The 24,645-nt window shown below is 40.4% G+C and overlaps 1 protein-coding gene across 1 annotated transcript in view; it reads left to right on the forward strand.

Moving 5' to 3' along the window:
* Window positions 1-17,452, forward strand: part of LOC136677185 (scavenger receptor class F member 2-like) — a 37,573-nt gene extending 20,121 nt beyond the window's left edge. Inside the window, exons 7-11 of the mRNA XM_066654633.1 lie at window positions 840-943; window positions 5,049-5,163; window positions 5,873-5,997; window positions 14,052-14,204; window positions 15,011-17,452. Coding sequence (XP_066510730.1) covers window positions 840-943; window positions 5,049-5,163; window positions 5,873-5,997; window positions 14,052-14,204; window positions 15,011-16,137 — 1,624 coding nt within the window. The 3' untranslated portion in view covers window positions 16,138-17,452. The remainder of the gene's footprint in view (window positions 1-839; window positions 944-5,048; window positions 5,164-5,872; window positions 5,998-14,051; window positions 14,205-15,010) is intronic.
* The last annotated feature ends 7,193 nt before the right edge of the window (window positions 17,453-24,645 follow it).

Raw genomic sequence — 24,645 nt, forward strand, 5'->3', positions numbered from 1 at the left:
CCATCGCTCAAGTCATAAAACACTTTTGAAGCTGAATTCACACTTGGGTCATGTAAAAAGACAGAAGGAATGTTTTCTTTACTCACTGTGTAGTTCCATTTATTTCACTGACTTTGTATTTCCTAAGTTCACATTTAACTTAAGGTTCATTTGAGAAATCCTTAAATACCACAGTGTTAATACAATAGACCTAAAAAGTTGTGGACACCTGTTCATTGAACATTTCTTCTTAAACGAAGAGTGATCCGTTCCACAGAGATCTGCTCCCCTTCTGCAGCTGAAAGTCACTACGTATCTGAGAAGGTGCTAGACGTAGTGGAACAGTACTATGAGTAATTGATAGCATTCAACCATGAGAATATTAATGAGGCCTTGTTATTATATTTTATCTGATATATGTGTGGGTGGCACGGTGGTGCAGCAGGTAGTGCCGCAGTCACACAGCTCCAGGGGCCTGGAGGTTGTGGATTTGATTCCCGCTCTGGGTGACTGTCTGTGAGGAGTTTGGTGTGTTCTCCCTGTGTCTGCGTGGCTTTCCTCCCACAGTCCAAAAACACACATTATTAGTGTCCGTAGGTGTGAGAGTGTGTGTTGCCCTGTGAAGGACTGGCGCCCCCTCCAGGGTGTATTCCTGCCTTGCGCCAGGTATGATTCCAGGTAGGCTCTGGACCCACCGTGACCCTGAACTGGATAAGCAGTTACAGATAATGAATGATATATGTGTATTGGTTGCCATAGTTTGGTTTGTAGAATTAAATATCATTAATTATTCCACTCATTATTATACGTGTTATGGAAATTATATGCACTATAATTTTTTTATCATTCTGTCTTCACAGTTGTAATCTGACCTGTGAGTTTGGCCAGTATGGTGTGAATTGTGCACAAACCTGTTCATGTCACGACAAAAACTGCAACCCAGTGTCTGGAGAATGCAATCTATGTAAGTGAAAAACCTTCTCTATTTCTCTCTTCTTTCTCTCTGTTTCTCTCTCTCTGTCTGTCTCTCTCTCTCTCTCTGTCTCTCTCTCTCTCTCTCTCTCTCTCTCTCTGTCTCTCTCTCTCTCTCTCTCTCTCTCTCTCTCTCTCTCTCTCTCTCTCTCTCTCTCTCTCTCTCTCTCTCTCTCTCTCTCTCTCTCTCTCTCTCTCTCTCTCTCTCTCTCTCTCTCTATCTGTCTCTGTCTCTGGTAGGCTTTGGACCTTGTTATGTAATTTGTTTTGGAGAGACATAAAGATTCTCAGACTGCTAAGGCATACTTGTAGAGCCTTTATCCATCATATTTTCCATTGCGTCAAAGTCAAGTGATTATGATACAATATAAAGAGCGGGGTGTGTCATCTGCAGAAACACTCAGCTGTTTTAAAAGTAAACACTTGAAGACAGAGATGCTAAAGTGTCCTTTGGAGTGATGCCAACTTAGGAACATAAGGAATACTTAAACGTCGTAATTCCAGATGAGCCCCCAGATGTTATGATGCTTCACCTGGCTTTATACTTGTAAACTGCTGAAGGAAGGAATGAGAGAGGAACAAATAGAAACATTTTTCCACAGTGTTGCTGTTGGAACAAAACCTTGTTTTGAGGGTTTGCTCTGTGGGTTTGACAGTATTCAGCCACTACCACATTAGTGAGACCAGGTACTGATTTTGGATGATTAGTTTGAACCCCATCATTCCAGAGAACACAGTTTCACTGCCAAACAGCCCAGTTTTTGGAGGATTTATACATTCTGGCTCACACTTGACTACGTTTGAAAGCATTACGGTCAAATGCAGGTGCTCCACAGTATTCTAGTCTAATGGCACCTCCTTTAAATAGAGACTATACTAGCTCCACTTGCCCATAATGAGTGCACCTACCAGTAGCTGAAGTAACAAATCGTAACTCCAAAGATAGGGACATATATGTTTTGTGTATATTAAATTTCATTCTAAAGTGCAGAAATGGAGTAGAGTATATAAAACCATGTATTAATTTGTGCATAATCACTTCAAACAATAAAACTTCAAACAATCTCATTTTCAATGCAATTATGAGTCCTTTATCATTAGACACTACCATGTTGGGCCTCCGTGTTTGTGAAGTAGTCCAGAACAGAAAAACCGAACACAGGTTCTAAAGATATCATTCATTTATTTAAGTAGAGACTTGGAATCGAAGGAGTAGGCCTGGGCAATAAAACGATAGCAATATTTATCGTAATATACATGTCATAGAGAACATTAAGAAAAAAGTTTGATAGAACGTTCGATAGTGTCACGTAAATGTGTTAAATGCGAACATTTTACAAACACACCCGAAGTGTGCTTCCTCCCTGGCTCTTTATCAGATCCCTTCATAAGGGACTATACTATAAATGACACGCAAACAGTCAATCATATGTAGCATCCTATTTAAAAGTGTGGAGTGAGAATGCAGACAGTGAGAGAACTCTGGATAAAAAGCACTGATCAGATCACCAGTTGGGCAGTTTTTTATTAGAGCATGCACTGTCCCAATTGAGAGTGGGAATAGAGTGTTGCACACTGATTTTTGTGAATAAAGGGTGTATAGCTGATGTATTTGTCATCGTGCAGTGGAAAGATCTGTCTGGAGATTGGGTCTGTGAGCTGCCATACAGTGCTACAGGCTAAATAAAATCATTAAAGTGTTTGTAGCTGGCAAAGTTGAGCCCTGTGGCGCGATTGTGTATTCAGTTTTAGCAGCCAAAGAGCTAACTAGCGGATTAGCCTGAGGTAAAAACAAAAACAAAATGAACACAGATATAAATATGATTTTACATTTCCCCAACAGAGTGCGTAACCTGTTGTCTGAACAATACTCACACTTGCTAGATGCTGATAAATCTTAAACACCGCACCTTTAATGAACAGGGTATGTTTTGCTATGTAGGCTAATCTGGCACAACAATAACTCCAACAGTCCTAAGTACTAAGATGTCTCTTAGCTAACAATGTATTGATTTTTGCTGATGTGGAACACTGGATTTCATCTGATCATTTACCTTTCAGTATACTTTCTTTATATAACCCACACCCTGAGTCGTAACTGCTACTGCATCACCTATAAGATGATAGTTTATATATATATATATATATATATATATATATATATATTCCGTAACACTGAAAACAGACCAAAGAGACAGTTGTTATTGTGAACCTGCGTTGTTAGGAGTGTCCGTGGTTTTGTGTGTGTGTGTGTGTGTGTGTGTGTGTGTGTGTGTGTGTTTGTGTGTGTGTGTGAGTGGTTCTATGTAGGTCACTGTAGTAGACAGCTGCAGTTTTTACCCTGATGGTGTTTCCAGAGTGGTGTCTGATTTTTACGGCTGTGTTTTTTGGCCCTTTTCCTGCTGTGCTCAGAGTGTTAGTGCGAGCTTCTCACAGAGAAGAGAAATACTACAGGAAGAGAGTGAGAGAGAGAGAGAGCATAGAAAAGCAAGAGGAAAAGAAAGGGAGGGAAAGAGAAACACAACAGAAAGGAAGACAAAAAGAAAGTAAGGAAGCACAGAAAAGCAAGATAAAAGTAGAGTGAAAGTACGTGTGTAAAGACGAGTAGAGAATGTAGAAAAGCAAGAAAAAAATGAAAGAAAAATAAATCCATCACAAAAAGAGAGAAAGAGAGTTAGAATATAGAACACAGAGCAAAAAGGACAGGGAGGGAATCGACAGAATGGCAGAAGGGTAGAAAAAGTGCAGGGGGTGAGACCGAAAAAGCAAATGGGAAAAAGACAGGAAGAGAAAGTCAACATGGGTGGTAAAGGTCAGCAGAAATTTTTGCCCGTAATGATGTCACCATCTCAACCCTCTACACAGCTGTGTTCAGAGAAGATGCATGACCCCAGTCTCTGACTCTCCACTCATCTCTCACACCACACTACACACAGCTAAAGCCGCTAAATCACAACAGATGGGAAACCTCCCCCTAGACTGCAGACCGTTTAGACAGATTAGACAATTTGGCCAAGTAGATAAATCACTTAATCGTGCATGTGCACTCGTGGGCACTTGGGCCGTTTTTATCCGATATTTCTGCGTATCTGATTTGAGCATGGAGACATTCTGCAATCTGAATGGCAAACAGGCACGTGAAATCTACCTTTCCCCAACCAAGGCACAAAATCACATGTGGTTTCAAATCAGATTCAGATCTCATCTCAGAACACGTGGCTCAGTTTGACTGGTCAGTCTGAGATTCAAGAATTCCGCTTGCCTTCCTGCCGTGAGCTTTCTTAGGCCTGCATCCAAGTCAAAGACGGCTTTATTGTCAATTCTTCACATGTACCAGACATACAAAGGAATCAAAACTCCGTTTATCACTATCCCTGCTTTGTATCATTGCTATGACAACTAATGTGACTAACACAAGGAAGTGTGACTAAACAAATCGGATTTGTTCATCTGTAACTTGCAATGTGGACACAAACAATCTGATTTCAGAAATAAATCTACATACATGATTGAAATTGACATTCCCAAATTGGCAGTGGATCAGTTGGAAGTGTACATTATAGTGTATGTAAATTCCTATTTGACTTTTCCTGACTGTAATAAATGTAATAAAATAAATAAAATGAAGTATTGCAGAATCCATGTAAAGGATGTACATGTCAATTTTAGCCCATTAAAAAAAAGGAAAAAACAGTTTAAACAGTTGATTACTAGACTGCCTCAAAATCTTGGGTTAATTGAATTTCTAACAGCAATTTAACAGAGCAAAAGACACACTATCTTCATACTATCTTTCCTATCTTTAAACTAGATGTTAAATTAATTCAGAATTGGAAGGCAGACGTACTGCATGCCTTTTAAAGTTTCAACATAGCATTTGTTTATTATGTACCTGTCAAAATTCAGTAGGGTCCTCAGTTACTAAGGCCATTGGTAATGACAGCTTTATACTCAATACTTTTGGGCTCTAAATGGTTTTCTTGCTATCCACTCTCCAGTTATTGTGTGTTATGCTGAAATTGGCTGCTGACAGCTTTAGCCTGAATTGATTCTGATCAGCTCTTTCAAAACTTTGTTTTACTTTGTGGTTTCCTCAGATCCTAACCAGCGGATGGGTGTGATAGCTGCAGGGATGCTGGTGTCCTTTCTGCTGCTTGTCCTTCTCTCTCTGCTCTGCTGCTGCTTCCTCTGCAGCAACAAGAACCGCAATAGGTGAGTCAGCAAAGTTCCAAACTGCCTTAATTGCTCACACAGACCCAATATATCAACTCTTCACTTCGGTCTAGTTATACTCTTCAGTCTGTTTTCAGTTTCTCTCTGGAACCGAACGCTCCAAGCTCCACCCAAAAAAATAGGCTATTATATCACAACCGTTTCTGTGTTGGACAGACTGTACAGACTGTTGTTTAAAATACCATCACAAAATGTTCTAACAAACTTGTTAGATCAGTTCTCTGTCAGTTGTCTGTTAGAAATTGTAGAGCTATAACATAATATTAGATATTATTTATTGTTGGAAAGAACCAGCTGCACTACTCCCACAGTCCAAACCTCACTTTGGTAAGTGGACTGGCCATGCACAACTGTCTATAGCTGTGGTGTGTCCCTGCCTTGCACCCGGTGATTCTGAAATTGTTATGCCATTACAAACTCTCTTTTATATATTTCAGAACAACAGATAGTGCTATTCTTCATTCCATCAAAAAGGAATGGAATGGACTAAGTCAATCTCAGCCACCTCAGAATGGTGTTATGTCCAACTTTACAGTTTGTAAAGGCTCTAAATTTGCATTCTGACTTTTAACATTAGTGTGTAAAGTGGAGGGTTTTGTAGCTCTTAACCCACTCAGACAGATCCAGAACACATGTTGGCCAAAGTGTGGATGTGCTCTTTGATCTAATCCCCTCCTCCTGCTTTCAGTCAAGACCAGGACAGCTCTACTAACAGTAAGAAGGCCAAGAGAATCCTGTGTGGACGATTTAGCCGAATCAGCACCAAGCTACCCAGAATCCCCCTCCGGAGACAGAAGCTCCCCAAAGTTGTTGGTATGTCGACATTTGTGAGCTTACAAAACAGCATTACTAGGCTGGACAAGCATCAGTGAAGTGATGGATGTTATTCTTTAGGGTATTGGCACATCTGTTTATTGAAACCATGTTCATAGTTTTCATTTTTGAAGTGTATTTTTATGAATGTTAGTAGTCTTCATTTTCTTTTTCTTACTTGTTCGCCCTTATGCATCATATATAGCGCAGTTATTTTCCTCTCGTTTTCTTGTTTACTTTTTTATAGTGACTTTTCATGGCTGTGTTCTTGAGGGCTATGTTGCATTACATCTCCTTGGGTTTAAGTACAGTGGGCTACGTTTAATAATGTTTATTCCCAGTAGTTTCCTTCTTCATTGCTCTGGGCAGGCAGAATTCACAATTTCATATTATTTTCATTCAAGCAATATAAAGTTTCCATCAAGTTTCCATTCACACTGCAGTTCCCAGCGTGCATCACACAAGCATTAGGAATCCCTGCAGGGTCAGGTAGTCCTGACAGTTGGCTTAGCCACTGATCTAATTACCAATAACTTGCCAACTGAATGTAGAAAATATGAAGAAGCAAATGCTAAAGCTAGTCTACTGGATAACACACTAATGCTGCATATTTGTAGTTTTCCAGAGTCCCCTTGAACCTCAAGATATGATATCTGGAGGGGATTTTCCTAGTGTTTAACCAGAAAAGCTCACCCTAAAGGAAGAAGCAGCATTACCGTAAGATATGAGAAGGTATTTTTACAACAGATATGTTTAAAGGATCAGATTCTCCTTTTAAAGATCACTGATTAAAGAAAGGTTGTACCAGGCGTTTACAAATAGCTTCGCTGTCTAAAGCCCTATTTGGACAAGCTTAGTTTTACATGGGGAGATGGGCTATTGTAATGTTATTACATGTAATGTAATATTTATGGGCAAATCACACAGGAGAAGAATCTTAGTTTAAGTTACTGAGATGAATGTTAACACATGTCAGTATGTCAGTACGCATAATATAACCTATGGTTATATCCACAGCTCATTTTATAGCTGGCTATAGGCCCTGGAATCTTTCCATATATGGGAGGACACTGACTGACACGGTACATTCGTAGGACTAAAATAACCAAGATACTATGGTGATATTTACATTATCCAATCTATAATCCCACCTAAATTTGATTTAATATTTTGCATATTGCTAGAGGAACATGACTTTGAATCCTGAAAAGCGAGTATAACTAGCCCAACATAACTGGATGTAGTGGAAAGCTTGGTTCTCGAAGCTTTTAATATTATTTTGGAAACATGCCTCTTCCAACCTCAAAAAGTGAAATAATACAGCTTCAAAGGTCTTTGTGCATCATGGTGTTATAGTTTCAATAAATTGCAGACCCATAGTAGGGTTTGTTGTTGATGTTCTGCCGAGCGTCGCCATGACACTGAGCACATCATGTCATCTTGGGTAATAGCTGCCTACTGTAGTCTCTTCTTCCTCGGTTTGGTCTGAGCTCAGCGGTAAAGTGCTGTAGTTGAGCTGAAAGTGAGCTGCTGCTACCCAATTGGGCTCTTGTTGCTTTCATTTGAATGGAATGCTCTGGGTAGTGGCTGTATTGCTCTTGGCTCCCTGTAGGGCTGTGTGTCTGTATTATTCTGAACCCAAAACAGACGTTTTTCCCCTCCAGTTTCTGCTCTCATTTCCCTATTTCTTATTAAAACTCCCGTGGAGGAGGGCTCAGTGTGGTGAGTGATCCTCAATCAAAGGCTCCTCTGTTTTTGCCAGGATGCGACCCCTGTGCAATGCTCTTGTGGTCAGCAGTGCGATATTGGCCGGTGCACTGTTAGGAGGCATGTTTTTGGGAGAATATAAAAGGGAAGCATAAACATATTAATCTTGTAGTGCAGTTGATTGGTACAGTGTTCCCATTTAATACGGAGCATATGCCGTTGTCGGTTGTAGGCTTTTCCAAGGAAACATCACCTCAGTGAACCTTTTCTGGTTCCTTGGTTGATGTGTATTTTTTTGTTTTTAATCTCACTCTGTCCAGTGAATTTTTAATTTTAAGTTGAACTGTCCACAGGTGTGAGAGTGTGAGCGACTGGGTGAGAGTGTAGTGTTCTGTGATTGACTACTACCCTGTCTACTGTGTGTTTTTGCGCTGCCCTCAATGATTCAGGTAGCCACCGTCTGCATCACAACCGTGATTAGGTTGAAGTGCTAACAGAATGTGAATGAAAGAATAATTGAAATGGTCAATTCGCCAAATTACAAGGATTTAAATAATCACTGATTATAAACCATAGCAACCCCTTGTGTAGCAGTCCCTAAATATGAGTGATTATGTGTGAAATAACATCTGGTCCTAACCGATTGTGAATGAGTATGTATCTGGGTAAAGGCCAATTTATACTTCTGCATTGACTCAGCACAGAGCCTACACACTGTACGTTATGCAAGAGCCCTATGCCATTGTTAGCGTTTACACTTGATGTCTGCAGTGCTCTGCAGTTACACCTCCACACCAGTAGAGTGTGGAGTTCCGATTCTGAATCGGAATCCTCGCCACTATGTAGTACACAGTTTAGTGGTGTAGTAGAATTGTTTTTTTTATAAATCTATAAGGTGCACTATTTAGGGATTATATTGTTGTTTGGGACAGAGCATAAACATGAGGTGCCCGAAAAGAAACAAATTAAAAGTCGGCATGTTTTTCCCACGTGGTCCCAAATAACTCTCGTTGAATTATTTTTTCCCAGGGATGTCTGTATTTTTCCTTTGTTTTCCTTTGTTTTTATTCATCCCTGACATTCACACCATGTCTGAGGAAATCCCTCGCCATGAATCTGCTGCTGTCTACAGTCTCTGTTTGTGAAGAAGGGGAGTTCACGTTCTTGTACTTTGGTTCACCTTAAACAATGTCCGTCCAACTACTGACCAACATTTCTGGAGAGGTGTGCATCAGGGTACGGCGTAGGGTTCACACTGGGTTTAAGTTACAAGCCAGTTTCATGAGGTGTTTCATATCTGACAAAAACTTGTCCTGAGTTTTGGAGATGTTGGAGAAGTAATTTCTTAACATTCAGAGGCAAATCACAGGACAACCCTCCATAATACAAGCATGAGCATCTGCAGACACGAGGATATTTAGTTGCAATGCTACTTCATAACTTAAAAGGACATTCCTGAATAATTTTAACATAGCAGGTCATGTTGTGAACTTTATAAACATTGCCACTATATCTGTGAAAAGCTCAGTCTATGCTATGAACAACAGATAACTACGTACAAGTGTTTGTTTCCCGCCTGCCTGATAAAACCTTCTGCAAGGAAGTGAGTCATTGAGATATGACAGCCATTAGAACTGGAATTATCTGTGTCTCGATAGTTCACACAATGTTTATTTAAAACAAAATACTAGGACAGATCCCATTCTTGTTGGTCATTGCTGAGTTACTTAAACTATTTCCTTAAAACTGTTAAGGAATGCCCCTATCCTGTGACACACCATCTTTTGGTACATTTATCAATTTTTAACATTTGTTATTTTCTGAGAAAGCTATTCCATAAAAAAATCACATTATACTTTCATTAAGTTTCTTAATGGTTAATAAACATTTAAACATATTTAAATGATTAAATGAGCTGTCTTTATTAAATGTTTATATCAGTACGTGACCTATAGACAATCACAGAGGCTACACTCACAGAGGTGTCTTGCCCCAAGCCATTCGGTCCCTATGAGAGACATGTGCTTTCTCGCTAATTTGCCACATCATATAAGTCAAAGTGTTGTGTTCATGAGGCCAGCATAAAAAACCCACACTGAAACAATAACATCTTTGTCCACTTGGGTGAGGATGAACTCCAGAGCATTTCAATAAAAGCCCTGGAGCTGCAAAAACGGAGGAAAAAATACAACTTAAACAAATAAGGAGCCGAAAGCAATAAAAGATGGCATTTTTTGGGAGTGTGACCGCCGTTTTGGAGCGAGGATTCTTAACGTCAGCGGTTCAGCTGGCAAATCAAAGTAGAGTGAAACTAAATAATGTTCGGCCAAATTCAAAACACAAAACCATGTTTATTTTATCAGCCAGTGCAGAATAAAACCATGTGGAAGCTGGAATAAGGATATGGACTAGCGAAGCCTAGACAAAGCCCTAGACAGCTTTCTTTCCTTTATTTCCCCCCTCGCTCTCTCTGTCACACTCTCTCTCTCTCTCTCACTCACTTTGCTCTCCCCCTTTCCTTCTTATTTTCTGTCTTTCTTCCATCCCCCCATTTCTTTTTGCTGGCCACTTGCTCTGCTATCCTCATTGGCCGCTGGCCGCACTGAGGTCTGCCACTATTTTCCCCTCGTTTTCTCTCTCTCTCTCTCTCTCTCTCTCTCTCTCTCTCTCTCTCTCTCTCTCGTTCTCGCTCTCTCTCTCTTGCTCTTTCCTTTTTCCCTCTCTTCTTTTTGTAACTCTATCCTCAGAGGGGCTCCAGCAACTTGAGCATTCCAGGAGAGTGGGGGGTTGGGGCAGCCTGAAACAGGAAGTGACCAAATTTACCTCAGCCTGTTTGGGAGCAGTGATTTATCCACACAGAACTCAGGCGATTTGGCACAGAGCAGAACAGAGGAAAGAGAGCTATAGCCAGGCCTCAAAAGAGAGAGCGAGAAAGGGGGTGGGGGTCTTCTGTAATAGTATTCTTCATATTTGACCTGTTTACACATTTTTGATGTCTTTTCATGGCTTGAACCTTGAAGAATGTTATGCAAATTGGCACCTAAAATGTAAATGTACCTTTAAAGGCATAACAGTGATGTTTAAGTCCAGTTGTGTTCCCTAAAAGTACATTACATTCCCTTCTACAGAATATTTCATTGTAGAACTGTGTAAAATACATGAACATTATATAAGACCTGGGGATGGAAATAACACGATTTTAAAATAAAGTTTATATAAGATAAGGTACAATTATGTTCTCTTACTGGAGATACAACTGTGTACCGTTGAGGGTACCACCACAGTGACAGTTTTTCTGTGTACAGTGTAGACTGACTGTGCCCCATGTCTATTATTCCCTTATAGAACCACATGCTGACTTATTATCATATCTTTTTATATATGTCTGGTTTTTAACTACAGAAGTCACTGTTAAACTGGTACATACAGGGCATAGTATATGTAAACAAATTTCAACAAATCATGTGATATTTTTACCAGCTCCATATACCCATGCTAAGTATAGGATGGACACACAATGCAATGGTCATGAGCATGACCTTTAGCTTAGCCCTAAATTACATTGATGTTTATTATAAATTTTAAACCAGACCTGGCATACAAGCAGGTCTGCTGTCTCTGTGCAGACTCTGCTTCTCGCAGCTGTGGGGGACAGTATAGCTGGATGTGGCAGGAATGCACGTCTGTCTGACACTCATGGCTGAGTATGGGTTTGTAGTGGCGTCAAGGCAAGTCCAGTCAGACTCAGTGCTGTCTGTCAGTGACCAAAACTGAACAGTTGTCAGCTTCTCACTAAACCCACAGCAACAAAGCCCTCAGTCTTCTGGAACTCATTTCTCAGCTGCATGTTGAACCAGTTTACCATGTGGTACTGGCATGTGTTTGTGTGATTAGCATGCTTGCTAGGTGACAAGGGCTTGTTAGTCTGAAGAGCAGAGCCTTTATTCTTTGAATTATTCGGTGTTTATTCCGGGTTTATTCGTTTCCAGTTGTGCATGAACAAAGGTATAAAAGTTTCCACGTTCAGCCCTTGTTTTCTCTAAATATTTTACTTTTATTTGTTTTGCTGTATGTGGTAATAGAGTTTACATTTTTCATAAATCCCTTTCACACATGCACAGCAACCCAGAATTGTTCTGGAGTTTAACTGGAGAAGCTCAATGTGTGTGAAAGCAAACACCCGCAACATTTGTGCCGGACTTTACCCAGACTTTATCCTCCTAGCACCCTAGTAAATCTCTGGGTAAGGTCAGAGTCAGTTCATGGGTGAACACAGCCACTGATGTCCTGGAGAATTTGAGTCTGAGTGTAGGAAGGACCCTCTCCGGGAACAGTCCAGACTCAGTACTGTGTAGTTTCTCTAGATTTTCTCAGAAGTTCATATGTGAAAGAGGCTATAGTGTAGTAACCGAGTCAAAAAATAATCAAATATCACATTAAGTTGCCATTTTGGCAGCATGGTAGCGCTGCTTGTGCAGTTAAACAAAAGAGACAAATAAGTTGTTAATTGTTAAATATATTTTTTTATTTTTAATTATTTTTCCTCTGTGGCGACATGGTGGTGAAACAGGTAGTGTCACTATCACACAGCTCCAGGGTCCTGGAGTTCTGGGTTCCCAACTCCACAGAAGGTCACTGTCTGTGTGGATTTTGATGTGTTCTCCTTGGCTCTGCGTGGGTTTCAACCAGATGTTTCAGTTTCCTCCAACAATTCAAAGACACATGTTGGTAGGTGGAATGGCTGTGTGAAACTGTCCACTGGTGTGAGTGACTGGGTGAGTATGTGAAGCCCTGCGATGGACAACCGTGTGTGTTATTGTTATATGGGGACCCTCTGAGACTCTGAATCAAAAGGCAGTGATTGTGATTTAACGTAAATGGAAGTCCTTGTTTTCATAATGCAATAAATCATAAAAACGGATTAGTTTTTGGCTTTGTCCATGAGATGTAAATGTTAATGTGAAAATGAAAGCTCTTAATGGTCTTTAGACTGTCTTTCAGCCTTTCTGTATGAGTTTGTGTATTGAGTAAAATGAGATGATAGTCTCTAACAATCCTTTCAGAAAGTCATGTGCCTCCTCAGAAGGGAAAAGAGCTTCCTAGGAAAGTTTAGTTAAAAAGCCAAATAGCCTGTACCACGTGTCGGTGAGCTGTAAACAGGCCAGGCTTGTGTGGTTAGCGCCTACTCCAGCCTTAACTGGCCGAAAGCAGATGTGAAGGATAAACCACAGGCATCCCACAGCTGTCCGTCTCCTGTAGGTCAGCAGAAACAATATTGGCCAGTCCTGGTCTTGAAAAAACAAGGTGACCTACATTAGGTCTGGAGGCCCATCCTAAACCAAATATTTTCCAATGAAAACGCAAGTTATCTTCACATATCTCATCTCATGTAATTACACTGCATTTTGTTTGAGCGTAAGCTGGAGATTTACAGGGAGTACAGTTTATAATGTACTGTATCTTATGTCTACAAAGTTATGTGACACAAGCATAAGCATTTAGTAATTGTATCATATGTTTAATTATTTTGGAATGGCTTTTCATTACAGTCATAGATGGAGCAAAATCCTTCATTTTTTTGTCAGTACAGCCCCACCAAACACCAGACGTCATATGACTGTTGTCTTTTGGGCTAAACCTGGTCAATAAGTCATGGCCTAAAAATAGACATTGAAATTTGGGCTCTGTTGGGTACGTCTGATTTCGTCCACATTTTAACCAGTTTTTAGACAAAGAGTGATATTGTTTTGTAGACTTTTTTTTTTTTTTTATCAACCAAATATAAACACTGTTCAGACGGCTGAGACGCCTGGCCAAATCATTGTCAATGTCTTTTCAACAAGTATTTCCTGGGTGGGGTGCCATTTACTTTATAAAACATCGATATCAACTTGGGATTATTGACATAAAGTTGATCTTGTTCTTTGTTTTCCAAATATTACTTTATAACAGGGTTAATCTTTCTTTATGTTAAGATCATTTTCAAATACAGTGTTGCCATGAGTATGACATGAGTAATATAACATTTAAAAAGAAGCAAAAGAAATATCTCTTCCCTCTGATATCTGTAAGGCCTTCAGGACAAAAATGTCCTATCTCCTTGTGAAACAGAATAAAACAAGTATTAATTTATTTAAGCACTTAGAAACTCATTTACTTTCATTCTTACTACTTATCTGCACTTATTCCTTGCAGGGTGTCTGCCCCTGTCTCCTGTGTGGGCTGGAAGTCCTACTGTTTCACTAAGAATGGTCAAAGAGCCTTTGTTTCTGGCAGATACCTTGGAACTCTCCTGTGCTTGCTGGCCCTGACCCCTGTGTTTGTTTTTCCTCTTTCCAAATGTCCAGTAGCCCACCACGACCCAGAGAACACCTTCAACTGCAGCTTCATCGAGCCCCCCTCAGTGGCCGAGCATCCGACCCCGTCCTGGTCATCTCAAGAGTCCTTCTCCTCCTTTGAGACGAGCGAAGACGGCCCTGTTTACTGCGTACCCCACGAAGGTGAGTCACTGTGGAAACCACCGCAGATAAGCCATCTGTTTAGCCAATAGGGAGAGGCGATTGGGGACTTGAGCAGTCTCAGAACAATTTTTTCTTTGCGCTGACCCAATTTGATGGAGAGTGATTGTGGATACAGGCTTACTGGAATGGTAATGCCAGGCCTTTAGGCGTGCACACTGTATGTGTGTGTGCAATGCAAAAATACAAACAGGAAAAGGCACAAATGGCAGCGTCAGCAGTGGGAATGTTACCAAGTCATGAATCACTTTTTTCAGAAATGCTTGAGCAGGAGGGGAATAACGATTGGTGTTTTCTGAGCAATTTTGGTTTGCAGAAAAAAAAATTTAAAAACACAGAAACACTCAAAGAATCGCCTTGGGCAGTGTTTAGAACTGTAATGTATGATGTTTTCTTAAATCGGGCCCTGACAACCAGCAATGTGTGCTGTGAGAAAGAGCCAAGGGCTGTTTTAAAAGTATTTTTAAGTTGCACCAATTACAGTAATAGAGATAAACCTTACTTGCTTCAAGGTGTTTCTTTCTCATTGCCTTAAAATACTATTTCAACAGCTTGTACATGTTTATCTACGGTGTTTTTGCATTAGTTGGTCCAAAGAACACATTTTTCTTATGCTTAGAGGAATAGTTTGGTGTAAGCCTTCTTGATATGAATAATTTGATACTGTGATGACTTTGTATTTTATTCTGTTATAGAGCATTGGGTAATAGGAAATATGACTTTTTATTACTTTTTTGCTTTCATAAACCATTTTCCTTTTCCTAACCACCATTTTCTGTTTGTTTCAGATACCATAAACGAGAGTAATGCAAAGCCTAGCCCTAACCCCACTCTAGAGAATGCTGTGTCTATGACTGAGGACGATGCTGGAGAATACACATCTCTCAAAGACACGAGACCCGCCACTAAGCATCCTGCCAATGATGGCAGTGAGCAGCCACTACTGAAATCTTCCGACAGCGAGGGCTCCACCAGTGGCTCTGAATTAGCCATGGGGGCTCTGTATGCCCGAATCGCTCGCCTCTCCAAACATTTCAAAGAGGAGGAGGACAGTGCAGCTGACACCAAAGTCAATGACAAGGCTCCATCTCCAGAGAGGACCAAACCACGTCCACCGGACCCCTCTACCAAGCCCAAAGTGTCCTGGATTCATGGATCATCCAACCAACCTGAGAAGGGCCAGGCACCATCTCCACCTAAAGAAAAGAAAAAGAGCTCTATTGAAGGCTCTGGGAAAAGTGAGGAGAAGCAGCGATCCAAGGCAAAATCAAGTAAGAAAGGTGAGCAAAAGAATGCTGATGCTAAAAAGGGTGACGGAAATGAATCTCCAAGCAAGATCAAAACCCACAAAGCTTCAGACCCCATTGAACACATCAACGGAGCGGTCCAGAATGCCTTAAAGAAGATCGGAAACTTCCACTCTGAAAGGAAAGGTGGGGATACACCCAAAGAACCACCCAAAAGCCCAAAGATCATGCACCCTCATATGAACTCGGAGGCAGCCACTCTTTTAGCTGCTCAACTGAAGGAGAAGACCCAGAGCCTGAACCGTAACGAAGGGCTTTCCATTGGCATCAAACCCAATGGAGTGTCCACCCCCCAGGCCAATAGGGAGAAGCCCACACCACCCCAGAAGGCCAAGCGCTCAGTGACCGCAGCCAATAAACCGCTCCTTCCCACGTCCAGTAACCTTCAGAAGATGGTGGCTCCTGTAACGGACTCCACGACCCCTGAGCCCAAAAGCCCAGAAAAGCAGGCCTTAAATGGGACCAAAATAGGGGATGCAGGAGATGCAACACCAAAGAAAACACCCATTAAAAAACCACCAAGAAAGAAAGGCAAGGAGGGAACAACAGAGACAGAACCTAAGGCCACTCCAAAAACGGCCATTATGCCACCTCAAATGGTCAAATAGACGCTGCGTTTGGAAATAACTGGGCAGTGTCTGCCCATAGTGAATTTAACCTTTCACCTAATGCTCTCATGTTTCATGCTTATGATAAACAAATGGAAGAGCTGCATACCGGATTTATTCTTCTGAAGGATTTATAGGATTTATACTTTTTTTGGTTTTGTTTTGTTTTGTTTTTGAGGTCCAGGATGAACATGGAGAAGGAACAATCACTGGTGAACATGCGTGCCTTGAAAGATTTCCAGTTTGTACAGTTTTGAAAGGAATTCTGCAGTATTATAAGGTTAAATGGACGTATTGTAATAAGCTTATTTTATATTCCAGCATTTTTACATTAACCAAAAGTGCATTGAGCAATATTTCAGGTCATCCTGTGTTCTAACATTATGACCACAAAAAGCTTTCTTCTGCCTATCAACAACTTAGTATCCCTCTCAGTGTAAACAAAATGGTACAATGGTTAATGCAAACATTTCCCACCAGTACAGATACACATACCAGATGCTGACATGGACACACTGCTCTGTGTTTATATTCACAACCATTGAGCCCCTGTGTGGCGGTGCGTAATTACATCAGAAAAGCCTAGCAAGAGGCTTTTTAATATACAAAAGTTGGCAGTTGTTGCTATTTACATTTTTTCAGGTTAGTTCATGAATCACTTTTCTCGGGGTGGTTTGCCAGACGAGGATTAAGCCTAGTCTTGTACTATATCCTCCTTTAAATGGCAAATCACAGCACAAATTGTTGTGTAGTCTAGGGTTAGGCGTAATCCCTGGTCTGGAGACCAATTCACATGTTCCAGTTTGAGTCTACGTTGTTAGAGTTATACATGTTCTGAATTGTGGAGAGGGTTCCTTTCCAGCTGTTTATAAGTGAAAGGGGTCCAAAGATACTAGAATGCTGCTTTAATACACAGTGATTTTATCTGCTTATTAGCAAATATTGCATAGTGGAGAATTGTTTAACACTTGTCCTTGTGCCTAGACCCGGGGTGTACAAATGCAGCTAAAAGTTCTGGTTCTTCTACATCACTTTTGGAGTGGTTCTTAAAATCAATGCTTGTGAAAATGTTTAAAATCTCAGGCTCTTTGACTCCAGGAAGTCAATGTCTTCAATACAGTTCTCAATACTATACATGCAAACCCCATTTCCAAAAAAGTTGGGATGTTGTGCAAATAAAAATACTGCTTAATAAAAAGTAAAGAAGAAGAATGATGTACAAATCTGAACCCTTTATATATAATTAATAATAGCACAAAGATAATATTTTAAAATGTTGAAACTGAGAAAATGTACTGTTTTTTTGAAAAATATTTGCAGATTTTTATATTATGCCAGCAATTTCCCATTCTTCATTTCAGCTGCTCAACATCTTGGGGTCTCCATTATAGTATTTTTTTTTTTTTCATTTTTTAACGAACCAATTGTTTTCAATGAGTGACAAATCTGGACGGGTTTAGCACACAGACTTTTTTACTGAGGAGCCATACTGCAGTAATGTGAGCAGAATGTGGATTGGCTTTTTCTTACTGAAATAAGCAAATCTTCCCAGAAAAAAGATTGTCTGGATTGCAGCATGTTGCTCCAAATACTGTATATATCATTCAGCATTAACGGTGCCTTCACAGCCATGTGCATTAAAGCACCGCATACCATCAGGGATGGTGGCTTTTGAACTGTGCATTTATAAAAAGTCAGATGGTCTCTTTCTTTTGTAGCCCAGAGGATGCAGCATTTATTATTTCCAAAAGTAATTCAAAATTTTGATATGTTGGACCATAGGACACTTTTTCACTTGGTCTCAGTCCATCGTAAATTAGCCCAGAGGGTGTGTTTTGGATCCTGTTTATATATTGTTTCTTCTTTGCATTTTTTTCTTCTTTGAGTTTTAACTTGCATTTGTGGAGACAGTGTGGGGATAGGGAAGTGTTTCTGAGTCCATGCAGTGAGTTCTGCTAGAGAAACATGAGTGTTTTTTAATTCAATGCCACCTTAGAGCCCAAAGACCACAGCCAGACAATATTGATTTTGAGCCTCATCCCTTGCATATAAACATTTCTCTGGATTTTCTGAATCTTTAATGATATTTTGTATCTTAGATGATGAAATCCCCAAGTTCTTTCCTTGAGATGAGAAACGTTTCAATATTTGTGCACACTGTCTTTCATTTCATTTAAATAGATGTAAACAAAGATAGAGTATCATTGATTGAGAGCACTTCTCTTATAAAGCACCAAAAGCTATTTAAGATATAGTAGTGCCCCCTTTTGGAAAATCTAGAAAATATTCTCATTTACTGCTAAATGTGAGTGAGTGAGTTATAAGTCCAATATTAGCAGAAAGACATTTAGATTGTATGATAGATTCATACCGAAGTCACATGGGTCCAGGGACTGTCAATGAGGAGTTTGGTGTGCTCTCCTTGTGGGTTTCCTCCGGTTGCTTCAGTTTCCTCCCACGGTCCGAAAACACACGTTGGCAGGTGAATTGGCGACTCAAAAGTGTCCATAGATGTGAGTGTGTGAGTGAATGTGTGAGTGTGTTGCCCTGTGAAGGACTGGCGCCCCCTCCAGGGTGTGTTCCTGCATTCCACCCAGTGATTCTGGGTAGGCTCCGGACCCACCGCAACCCTGAACTGGATAAGCGGGTGATCAGTTTTAAACACAGGTGGTATAAAAGTAATTATATTAATGTGGAACACTGAAGTGTTGATAATCATAATCCTAACCCTAGCCCATGCTGTGCGCTCAGTATATTTTAAAAAGTCATTTGGAATTGGTATAATATATTACAATTGAATTATAGTGAAGTTTGGCATTACATGATGCATTGAATAATTTCCTAAAGAATCCTATTTGAAATGAATTACTGTAATGTTTACACCCCTGGTCTAGTCTTCTGTAGTTTGTTTTCCTTCTAGTTTTTGAAGGCGCTAGGGGCAGTGACGGAGCTGTTTGTCACCTTGGCTCCAATCAGAGCATGTGGACAACAGACCTCAGACTGATGAGATACTGATAGATGCTGTGGTTTTACAGTTACATAAACAATGTCTGGTGCTGCTTTTATGGAAGGGACAGACAGAGAGAATTAACAACTAACAAATGGAGCTAGTGCTCATTTTTACCACCCCTGGCATAAATGACGAAAACATCAAATTTAGAAGATGTTCACCCGGATTATTACTTCAAAGCAAGTAAACAAATCAGAGATATGACACTTTTTTTTCCAAGGGCTGATAATGCTGGCTTTGTGAAACATCTGAAAATAATTCAAACAAATTATTATAATTAATGGCAATTGGGGAAAATGATGGAACACCTTGTAATTTGTAATAACAAGCATGAGTCTAAAATGCAAATTAGTCTGCAGTTAAAAGGGAGTGCTTACCAAACTTACCAAGCTGCTAGACTAAATGAAAAAACATGGCCCCAATGTGGGAGCTGTCATCTGAACAAATGGAAATGGATATAAAATTCCTTCAAGAAGGAAATCCAGCCAGGAGTGTGGCAAAAATTTGTTGGAGGTTCACACTCAGCTTTGTCCAAGATTTGGTGTATGTATAAACAACATGGGAAACATAGGGGTAGACAAAAGAAAACAGCAATGGTTCAGTTTAGAAAACTCTAAATGTGAAAAAATGTAATGTATAAAATATATATAAAAAATAGAAAACTGTGGAAATGGATCAGTGGCTGTGAACCGTCACCTGAACGAAATGAGTTACGTTTTTTTTTGTTTTTTTTTCACAAAGCCCAAATATTCAGTGTATAAATGAAAATAGCTTTGTGTCATATCTATGATGTGTGTATATTCTGCGAGTAAATCTGGGTGAACATACTTGATGCTTGTTGATTCCATCATTGTTGCCAGGGGTAGTAAGTCTGAGGCCTTTTGGTGTGTAGGTTTCTGTACTTGACTTTAAATGAGGCCTGAAATTTCAGTCTAAATCTCAGCAGAGCTGAAGAAAGTTCAAACCCAACCGTATCCTGAAAGAATTCACTCCAGATTCACTCCAGACTTGACCACCACCACTGAATAATGCCCTACATTACTGATTACAGCACCTGGATGCTTCAGAGCAAATGCTCCACCAAGCCCAGTGTCAACTGTCAGCTAGATAGACGTTGAGCTCTCCACCTCTGAGGGAACTTCATTCACTAGCTTTGGGGTGAGTTAGAACGCCTGACTTTACTAAAGTTTGTGGCCGAATTCAGTCAAATACTCACAGCAGTGTTATAACAGTTAGTAAAAAAAAAAAATAATAAATCTTCCCAGAATTGTAAAGCACTGACCCCAAGAGATGTCATATTTGTAACAGAATTGTTGTGGTGTTCTCCTCCAAGCGTGCTGAGCTTTCAGTGACATTTTGCAGCAGGTTGAAAATATTCAGTTGCTCCTCTTTTCTCTGAGGAAGCTTGTGCTAGTCTTCCTCTTCCCAGCTTGGTGGCATCACTATCTAAGGGTAGACATAGCGAGTGGGTGGAATTGGCAACTACTAAATTTGGGGGGAAATAAAGCAGGAGTTAATGTAGGCCAACATCAGCTGAATGGAGGAGGAAAGAACAGGATTGTTTTGGGTTTGAACAAATATCTCAAGTGTTTGTGTGTTTATTTTTATTTTTTTTTTCATTGTGAATTCTCAGTGTGCCTCGGCTGAATTCTCCAGATTGTTAGCCATTATCCATGAGTGCAGTTCATTGTGCTTTATATGTCAAATGAAGATGGGGATGATGACGAGGCCAGAAGTGACCACAGTGCTAGATTTAGCAGGACATCGGGGTAACAGCCCTGTCCGGGGAACTTTAATGACCCCAGAGAGTCAGGACCTCGTTTTTAAAACTAATCCAAAGGTCAGTGCCATTTAGTCCAGTACAGTGTCCCTGTCACTTCACATGGGCATTGGGATCCACACTGACCACAGGGACAACACCCCATGTTGACCCCAAGCTTTCCTAGGAGGTCCCCCATCCAAATACTGGCCAGGCCCAAATCTGCTAAGCTTCAGTGGATTTGTATGATGCGTTACCAATGTGTATAACCACGTGACTAATAGTAATAATTCAGAAGTGCACTTCCACAGCTGTACAGCTCTACAGTGCCTGCATACATTAGCATTACTGTTTTATACGCAGCTTTTTTTACACTTTCATAGCTTTCTCATCTGTACACTTCTCCTAGTTACCACCGCAAGACAAGCACATAATCCTGATGACCTGCTTTTTTAAGGACACCATTCATGGACAAGTTCCATCCAGCTAGTTCCCACAAGCTCACCCATAACAAGCTGACCACATAAACGCTAGCTAAAATAAACCAACCAAGCTTTTCTCATCAAATCTAATGAATACGTTTGAGGAGCTATTTGTAGAGAGGATCACATCTTTAAGCTTTAAAGCACTTGCAGGTTATTCTCGGATCGAACTGGGAATACACCATCCGGAAAACAAAGATGGTGACAGGAAAACTGGACAGTAAAGGCATTTGAAGATAATTGTGGCTCAGTGTTATTGAATTTGATGTACAATCTTCCTTTTATGGTACAACAAATGTCCCTTTTTATAATGGTTATTTTTCTACATACCAAGATATTTTGTAATAATAATATTGATAATAATAATTTTATCTGTGTTTGTAAGCTGTGCTTATACAACTTGTCTTTTGCTTGTCTTATTGGTGTCAGAGGAACTGGCTTTCAGATCTGAGCTCCCACCCCCACCCCACCCCAACCCCTCCTTGTTTTTCTCATTCAAACATCAGGTACAAATGTATGTGTATGTACGTTTTAACCGCCTACTCCATGTCCTTTTTCACGTTTCTCTGTGGAAGGTATTGTTTTTTTCTACGAACAGTAAGTCGTATGATGCAGAGGTCAGTGGGAGGTCAGCTCTATCTACTCGTATAACCCGTAACGTCCTGTGTTTTTACTCCGTTCTCTCTTGTTGGATCTATGACAAAGAACAGATTTTCATGTTTTTGCACAGACGCTGAAACAGAATAAGGTATTGATAGGATTTTAAGGACTGAAGGACTGTATTCTGCTCTGACCGAGGCCTGACCGGGCCCCTACCTGAAGAGACTCACTGTGGCCTTGGAGTTGTTTTGTTTCATTTCTTTTCTTTTGGTTTGTGTCTGTTTGTTCATTATCTTCTTTTGAAATAAAAATGAAACCTGTAGCTCCTGAACCTGGAGGCGTGGATTACATCAGAATTTCTCTATAGGTCATATATTAATGTGTCTGTCTGTTTATCTGTCTCTGCCTCTCCCTGCCCCACCCCCATTCTCTTAATTGATATTTTATATTTCACAGTGTCCGTTGACTCCTGGCTGGCTCTGAGCTGCGAGTGGAGGCCGACCGTGGCTTTAGTGGCTGCTGCAGTGGTCATGCACTCATCAAAGAGCAGAGGGCCCTGAGGAGCTGCCTGGCAAACTGCAGCAGCCACACAACAGCCTCTTTCATGCAGGAACAGTTGGGCGTCTGTTTGAAGCCCAGAAGTTAAAGCATCATGTGCTCTGTACAGCTACTCGTTTTTCTTACCTTCCCTTTTTATGATGGGGGGATGGTGGGGGAGCCAAAGCATCATGGGAAGAGGTCTTGGGGGGGGGGGGGTCATGTACTGAAAAAAGGTACAAATGCAATTGACTTGATTTCCACATTAATAACAATAATGACATTAGCTCAGTTGACCTTCTGTATGCAATAACAATGAATAATATAATACAATAGAATGTAATAATTAGATAAGCCCTACCCCACAGTATAACAACTGATCCTGTTACATACCACATTACAGAATGGCACTGTTAGCATATAACCTCTTAAAATTCAGTAGTTAATATGAAAACACTCATTCCAAGTAACATGGTGCGAAGACTGACGTGGGGTTTGTTATCTAGAACTAATCAGCCAGCATCAGTACCTGACCTTAGCTAATGCTCATGTGCTCGGATGCCCTCAGTTGTGCACATGAAACCTCCAGCGTACAGTGTAATCCTATCCTGAATAAAAGCTGTTATTGCATGGAAAGGGGTGAAGCACCTATTGGTATCATTCACCAAGCAGGCATCCATAAACCTTTGAATAAATATTGACATTTTGTAGTGTTTTTGGAGGATTTCAACTCCTCAGACGTCTGGTTCCTAACTCTCCAGCTCTGTATGTTTCTCTGAAACAGAGCACTTCACATTAAACACCTCTGAATGAATTTGTTTACATATTAATGACCTCATTTTGCATTTATGAACCTCAGTGGAATTCACCTTTAACTATATAGATAATTATTTGCATAGGTTATTTGCATATGACTACAGTTTGATGTTTAATTGCTTTCCAACTGCATGGATGTCTATGAGATAAATTAAAGGCGGCAAAAGCTGCATAATACTGTAAATGAAAGCAGAAGTTTTATAATATGCAAATAGGCACTGCCGATGTCAGTCTATAATTAGAGCTTATAATTAGAAGCAGTGTGGGGTAAACACAGTGATTAATTGTATATATGAGTGTCCTATATGTGTTCTATCCATTTGACCTCACCTCAGCAACAGACTCTTAGGGACTGAGCTTGTTTGCAAACTAGTCAAATTAGACAACTGTACACATGCACACACACACCAATAAAACAAAACACCAGGACCACACAAGCCATGGGAGTAAGTTATCTGCATGCACAGAGAGAGAGAGAGAGAGAGATGTATGACATATTGAAAGCTACTCTAGACATCTCTAGATTTTGGAGTAGACTCCAGCTCCAGGTCGTCACAAACAGCCTCCCCCCATATCTAGGAGCACTATTCAGGACCCGGCCATCACTATGGCAACAAGAACAGATTGCTTCCACATCTGGTAGCTATTTCAGCCCCTGTGGAAGGAAAAAAAGAGAGAGAGAGAAAAAGAAATTTATGAGTGAAGGGGAAAAAGACAAATATTTTCTGCAATGCAAAGCAGAAAGAAATCCGGGGTAGAGTTACGTCTGACTCTGACCCCCGCTTTTCTGTAGGATTTTATGTTTCTCCAAGTTACGAGCATGAGATCAAACTCTGTGTGTGTGTGAGAGAGAGAGATGTTGACCCTACTAGACATACACACCACTCACAGAGTGTGTGAAGGAGCAGAATTTGGCAGGAACTGTGGAGCATAAGGATACGGACTATGGATAAGACTATGGGTTACGTAGTCCAAATTATGCAAATTAAACCAAACAAGCCAAACCAACAGAAAATAAAAGAACAGAGATTAATTCAAACAAATAAATTCCCAGGACAAACGTTTCAAACCACACCAGGGGCTGGAACACAGTCAAATCCTTAAAGGCTAAACTTCGCAAACCAGACACAAGTTTAAATCAAACAAATAAAACAATACAAACCAGACCAGAGACTAAACCATACACAGTCCCATCAGAACCAAACCAGAGACTAAACCATACACAGTCCCATCCAAACCAGGCCAGAGACTAAACCATACAGAGAGTCCCATCCAAACCAGACCAGAGACTAAACCATATACAG

This window comes from Hoplias malabaricus, chromosome X2, assembly GCF_029633855.1.
Source record: "Hoplias malabaricus isolate fHopMal1 chromosome X2, fHopMal1.hap1, whole genome shotgun sequence".
In the NCBI taxonomy this organism is placed as follows: domain Eukaryota; kingdom Metazoa; phylum Chordata; class Actinopteri; order Characiformes; family Erythrinidae; genus Hoplias; species Hoplias malabaricus.